This window comes from Varanus komodoensis, unplaced genomic scaffold, assembly GCF_004798865.1.
Source record: "Varanus komodoensis strain SLA01 unplaced genomic scaffold, ASM479886v1 scaffold1, whole genome shotgun sequence".
In the NCBI taxonomy this organism is placed as follows: domain Eukaryota; kingdom Metazoa; phylum Chordata; class Lepidosauria; order Squamata; family Varanidae; genus Varanus; species Varanus komodoensis.
In genome coordinates this window covers 127,331,475-127,337,866 of record NW_025335268.1, presented here as the reverse complement: position 1 = coordinate 127,337,866, position 6,392 = coordinate 127,331,475, and the positions used below count along the sequence as shown (strand labels likewise).

General features: G+C 44.9%; 1 protein-coding gene across 1 annotated transcript; it reads right to left on the bottom strand.

Annotated features, from left to right (window-relative positions):
* Nucleotides 1-370: 370 nt before the first annotated feature.
* Nucleotides 371-5,374, bottom strand: BTG2 (BTG anti-proliferation factor 2). The gene is made up of 2 exons (XM_044445268.1): nucleotides 4,990-5,374; nucleotides 371-3,201 (listed from the first exon to the last, which is right to left on the bottom strand). The coding sequence occupies exons 1-2, from the start codon at nucleotides 5,162-5,164 to the stop codon at nucleotides 2,864-2,866; spliced, it is 513 nt and encodes a 170-aa protein (XP_044301203.1). The 5' UTR covers nucleotides 5,165-5,374; the 3' UTR covers nucleotides 371-2,863.
* Between the last annotated feature and the right edge of the window lie 1,018 nt (nucleotides 5,375-6,392).

The following is a 6,392-nucleotide window of genomic DNA, read 5'->3' as shown; positions in this document are numbered from 1 at the left end:
TGCTCCATCACTGGGGCCAAGAACAAGATGTTCTACAGGCAGCCATAGGTCCAAAGAAAACCAGTACAAATCTTTATTTCTTCCCCAGACACATGCAAACAAGAGCCAGGAACTAAACCAGGCCTGGCACCGGCAACAATGATTTCCCTCTCGCTTGTATCAAGAGGAAGGAAATGAAGACAAAACCTCAGCATGGCTGGGTGGGATGGAAGGAGATAAAGCTGCCGCCACCCAAGCTGGCAGGATTTAGAAAGCAGAGCCTCCCCTGCCATGAATTCTGCTCAAGTCCATAGCGCTGCTCTGTTCATCACAACACTCCTTGCTCAGGAGGAAGGTCTGCTGGATCCATGTTTGCAAAGAATAACCAGTGTTTTAGATCTTTCCAGCAACATTTTTAAATTGCTACATTTTTATTAAAGTAACAAAAGTGTACACTTCAATATATCTGTACATTTTACATATAAAAACACTTTTGTACAACAATCATTCCCCCTCCCACAACACAAAATAGCTTACAAACTTTGTATTATTTTCAGCAATTATGAAACTAGGTCCCGCTCAACAGTCCAGCTCAAGTTTTGAAAACATTTTTGAAAAGAGGGGGAGAAAAATAGACACACTCACACCCATAGGCTGTTGCTAAGACACAGTTCTTCAGCACTGCTTGTGTCAGGCTTGTGATTCAAAGGCAACAAAGAGCATACATCAATTCACAGCTTTTACATGCACAAATTACAAAATGGATTCTGTCAAAATTTGGTTGTCTTAATGCTAACAAAATACTTAACACAAGGTTCCATGCCCGGTACAATAGCATGATATTTGGTAACCTTTTCTGTTCCTCCTTCAACCCTTCAAGGATGTTGGGAAGGAAAAACAAATGAGATTGAATAAGAATTTGGTTTTTAGAAGCACCCTTCATTAGTAAGGAAGGTAAAAGATGAACAATCAACCTCTCAACAAGTTGAATTGATCATGCCAGACTGGCAAGCCAAACAAGTTACTGCACTTGGAAAATGCCAAGTAAAGGCAGGGAGCATGGCAAAACAAACATTTTTCCTCTGCATCTTACAGTTCTCATTCATATCATGTTTTCAATGCACCAGATAAGGAACCAGTCTCCCAAGCATACTGACAGAAACTTTCCTCAGAGGGGGAAGCTACAGTGCAGAAAGTGCTCCCCTCATTGTGCCGCCAAATATTGCACAATTATGCTAACGGAGTGGCGACTCTTTAACTTACAGGGGACCCTTAGTGCTTTACAACCTTAGTATTTGCTGAATGGAGGGTCTGATCCTTAAAACAAGAGCTTCACATATTGAGCTGGAAGAAACTAAATGATTCACAGATGGGCTGATGCAATTGCAAATGTTTCAGGTCAGAAATTTGGGGTACGATTAAGTCTGCCTGTGCAAGTGCTGCTGAAATAGATCTGAACTTTTGCAATAGGTAACACTCTTAAGATTCCCATTCATCTCAGTATGGGATGCTAAGAACTTGGTGGCAAATTGTGCCTTTTCAAAGAAAAAGATCTTAAAACTGCTCAGTATAAAATGGCATACCTGTGAATGTCATGGTATCACAGGGCTGAGATTTCCCAGTTCAGACATTTATGCACTCAAGCTCATGTTAGGAGTCATATGAGCAGTGTTAGAAGTTGTTGCTTTGAGAACAGCAAACTGTCCCACAGAAACTGCTCCTCCTCCAGAGTGTCCAAATTTTAGGAAACATATTGCACAGTGTCTGAGAACTCAGTTCACAAAAGGCAGAGGAGGAGTAGGCCTGGGGATCAAAGTAATTGACTTGTCAAAACCAGAGAAGCCAATTAAGACCAGATGCGCTGAAGCAGATCCAAGGAGATAGGTTTAAAAGAAAAGGGTTAAGTGCCCTGGATTTGTAATCACCTCCCTGCAGTTATTGGCAGCATTGTCAGGAATTTTACAAGGTCAAGATAAAGGCAGTGGAATAGACAAAACCCTGGTGAAGGCATTTTCCCAGCAGGTAGATTTAGTTCACATTGGCCTGGCCATTGCACTTTCATCTATGGGAGCCGAGTGCTAAAATAACTGGCCAGACAGTTGTGTAGTCCAGATCCTGGATTTCTTTAACAAGCAAAGTTCCTTAAGATTTCACAAACCACATGTTCAAGTGCCAACTGGAATTTTGCATGTGCTTGAAATACAGGAAGAGGTGCAGAATTGTGCAGAAATAAATCAAGTTTTTGTGCAAAATGATGGGCTGACACTTAAACCCCCCAACCGACCAGAGGAAGTGGCTGGACGTGACTGGTGTTTTAGGAAAATGCTTATGCCATGAAAAAAAGTTGTTCAGACTGGGTTAGAAGGTGAAGTTGGTGGTGAAGCAACTTACCAGTGCCATAAAATGGAGCTAACCTTTGAGAAAAGAAAAGTGCCAAGGCTAGAATGAGGTCATGACATCCCAATCAACATGTATGGTTCATTGCTTAAGTACTACCATCCTGGCATTCTGGCCTATAGATTCACAGTTGTTGTAGCACTTACCCCATAGTTAGTCACTGCTTCAAAGTGCCATGCCCTGCCCCACCCCCATACTTTTCTTTCCAACCCTGCATTTCCCAGACAGGCAGGTCAACCCTCCAGAATTGTCATTCAACACTAATTAGGTAGATATTGGCATTTTTAATACACTTGCAAGCTTGCAACAGCTTTAAAAAGGCACCTCAGCACCACTCCACAGAAGAGTGGTGCCTGCTATTGGATTTCATTTTGGATTTTCTCTTTTTTAAAAAAATATAAATAGCTCTTCATTTTTTAAAAAATACATCCTCAGGTGAGGTATACAGTAGCCCATGTCTTGGCAGTGTAAGGACAACCGAGAGTGCTTAGCTGGAGACTGTCATCATGTAGCTTTTGGAAGGGCTGGTGCGCCCCAGCATCATCTGATTTTTGCAGGTGAGCATCCCATAGGAGCTCACAGGTGCTGCAGAAGCTTCATATAGGACACAGATGGATCCATCCTCACCAATCCGGTAGGATACCTCATAAGGGTCCACCCAGAGTGTGAGTTCACTGGGCAGGAGCTGATATAGCTGCTGGAGACTGAGTCCGATCTGGCTAGCTGCCTTGCTGATGATAGGGTCCATTTTATGGTTGATACGGATGCAGCGGTAGCCAGACCCTTTGAAAGGTTTCTCAGGGAACCAGTGATGTTTGTAATGCTCTGCAATGGCACAAACAGAAATACCAAGAGTGTAAGTGATCACATTGGATTGTTAGGACATGATAGAACATGTTTTACACAAAGAAATGTACAACTGCATTTGTTTGCGCTTCAGGCACCCAACCTGTGCCTTGGATTCAGTTCAGTCTGACACAGCCTTCAATACAGCATTTTTATTTTTATTTTATTTTATTTTATTTTTGCTACTGGTACTAGATTAGGGAGTTCTAACATTTCCTTCTTGTATAGGGAGAATAAATAAAATAAATCTATCACTGTTAACAGGCAGTTCTCAGCTCTGGAGATTCTCCACTATGCCCACCTATTCAATTAACATATTCGGAAGGGACTATCAAAAGGGGTGCAAGTATACCAAATAATAAGGGCATTTTTGTCAAATATGCCACAGACTTATAACCCTGGGATTGAAGAGTCCAAAAGGTTTAACTGAATATTTAAGACAGAGTACTTTATTACACAAAGCTCCTTAACAAACAATTTGATTAGCATGCAGCCCTGGCTACCCTGTCCTGGACACCCTAAGCTAATCGCACAGCTCCTTCTCATAGAGCTTGCTTTGAAAGCCCTTCCAGCTGTATTACATGTATTCATTAATACAATGATGGGGACAAAGATTAACAGCCCTGTCAATTGAGGCCACTCATACTTACATGCAAGAGAAAGACATTATGGCTGCAACCTATAGTCTTCTACCTGGAAGTAAGCCCCAGTGAATCCAGTAGGACCTACATCGAAGTAGAAGTATAGGCAATTGTGCAGTTATGTGGTATCAGCTTGCATGTAACTTCTAAGCATTTCATAAAAAAGAAACACACACTCAACTCCCTCACAACCTAGCATTATCAAGGCACTTGCTATATAGCACACTTTGACTTCAAGCACCGAACAGACTGGACGATAACACAGGGCACTTCGCAACAGCTGAGAGGAGCTGCTTCAGACAAAGCCACACAGTTCTCAGAACCTGGCAAGTTGTGCACACAAAGCCCCAGGAGGATCCCCGCACACGACAGACTGACTAGAGTGCATTGGTGCTACTCCCCTTTGTTTTGCTCAGCCCAAAGTTGGAAGAAAAGGGCTTGCCAGTGAACTAAGTTTGCCATCACTAGCTGGCTTCCCTTTTCCCCAAGAACAAAGAACCTTCTCATTTTCTTCCCAAGATGGCTTTGTGCCTCAAAAGTTTATTCCTGATACACACCAAGAGCAATGTTTGGAACTGAACATGTAAGAGTTTACTTACTTTTTCATTTGGGATAGTGGGTATATCCTTACTGTTCATAAACTAAGATAATACTTTGCTAAACAAAGTCTCTCTAACCAAAGCCACACTCCCCACTGCATCCTAAACAGCCACAGCAGAAGCAGATGTGGAATGCTCAAAAGCATATACTGTAGTTTAGTAAGTTTTTTTTAAATCTGGCCTGTGAGCGCCACACAATTTGGTGTGAGGGAAGATTTTATATAAATATACCTGGGAAGAGAAGAAAAGGTGGAGGAGAAAGAAGCAGGCGAGTGGACGTCCCACATTTGCCAATGATTACGGAAGATTTAAGCTTAGTGTGTCCCAAACACAGTCAAGGAAATGGGGCTCAGTATGAGAGATACCCCTCCAGAGCAGCCTTCCTCAACCTGGTACTTTCCAGATGGGGTGGATTACAGACAGTTGGCTGTGGGGTGCTGGGAAGTGCGGTGCACTCCATCTGGAGAGCGCCAGGTCGGACCAGCCTGCCCTAGAGTATCGACTTCGGAGAGAGGCGCAGTTCTCACCTGTAAGCGCCTCTTCGAGAGCCCCGCTGAAAACCTGAAGCTGCTGCTCACTGACACAGCCTCGGGTACGGAGCAAACTGGACACGAAGCCCACGGCGGCAGCGATCTCCGGTACCATGTCCGCCCGGCTGCAGTTGCTAACGCAGCTCCCGTTCCAGCGCTGGACTTGGCTCATGACTGGCTTCGTGGTGAGGTTACGGGGCCCTTTAAGGCTCTGGCGTAGGGGATGCAAATTCACTAAGGATGGGCTGGGACTGCTTGGTCGGACGGTCCGTTCGTTCGTGCCCGACCGCCCGCGGAGGCGGCAGCAGCGACTGCTTAACGATGGTCTTCCAAGGAGGCTTCCTTCACGTCCGCCGCTCTCCCCCTGCTTGACTAGCCGAGCTCCAGCTGCAAACCGGACTTTTAATACGCTTGGAAACCGAGGCGTCACCAGTCTCCGCGCTCCTGATTGGCCGAGCTCCCCCTCGGTATGCTAATGAAGTTGTGACTTCAGCAGCGTGGAAGTTATGACGCGAGTACTGGGAAAGTCAAGCCCCGAGAACATGGCCAGATAGCAGCTGGGGTTAGATTGGAAGGCGGGGGCAAGTTCCTGCTTCGGGGCTATTTATAGGGCTTTGCCTAGTAGGGGAGCTGTGGGATTAAGAGGAGAGATGGTATCTTAACAGGCTCTAGTTGCAAGCTGCATTTGTCTAGGAATCAAACAAATATGTAGTCCCGTACCGAAACACACCAGGCAAGCAGTCCAAGGAAGCCTGGCCTTTTTCAAACCAGTCCTGACCAGAAATTTATTTCTAGCATATCCTAGGTGGTGCAGTGGTTTAAACTGCTGCGCTGCTGGGCTGGTTGATTCGAATCTGCACAACAGGGTGAGTTCCCATTGCTCTGTCCCAGCTCCTGCCAACCTTGCAGTTCAAAAGCATGCAAATGCAAGTAGATAAAAAGGTACCTGGGCCCCAAGATCACCGCAGACAATGACTGCAGCCAAGAAATTAAAAGATGCTAGCTCCTTGGGAGGAAAGCTATGGCAAATCTAGACAGCATACTAAAAAGCAGAGACATCATCTACCGACAAAAGTGACTATAGTCAAGGCTATGGTTTTCCCACTTGCAATGTATGGCTGTGAAAGCTGGACCATAAGGAAGGCTGAGCACCGAAGAATTGGGGCCTTTGAATTGTGGTGCTGGAGGAGATAATCAAACCAGTCAGTCCTAGAGGAGATCAACCCTGACTGCTCTTTAGAAGACCAGATACTGAAGATGAAACTCAAATACTTTGGCCACCTAATGAGAAGGAAGAACTCCCTGGAGAAGAGCCTAATGCTGAGAACAATAGATGGCAAAAGAAGACCGGATGGTGGAGAATAGGGTGGAGTCACTGAAGCAGTTGGTGTGAGCTTGAG

Coding starts and splice junctions, on each gene's coding strand:
- BTG2 (XM_044445268.1), bottom strand. CDS start 5,164: ATGAGCCAAGTCCAGCGCTGGAACGGGAGCTGCGTTAGCAACTGCAGC. Junction 3,202..4,989: donor TCTCGAAGAGGCGCTTACAG/GTGAGAACTGCG, acceptor GTGCCATTGCAG/AGCATTACAAACATCACTGG.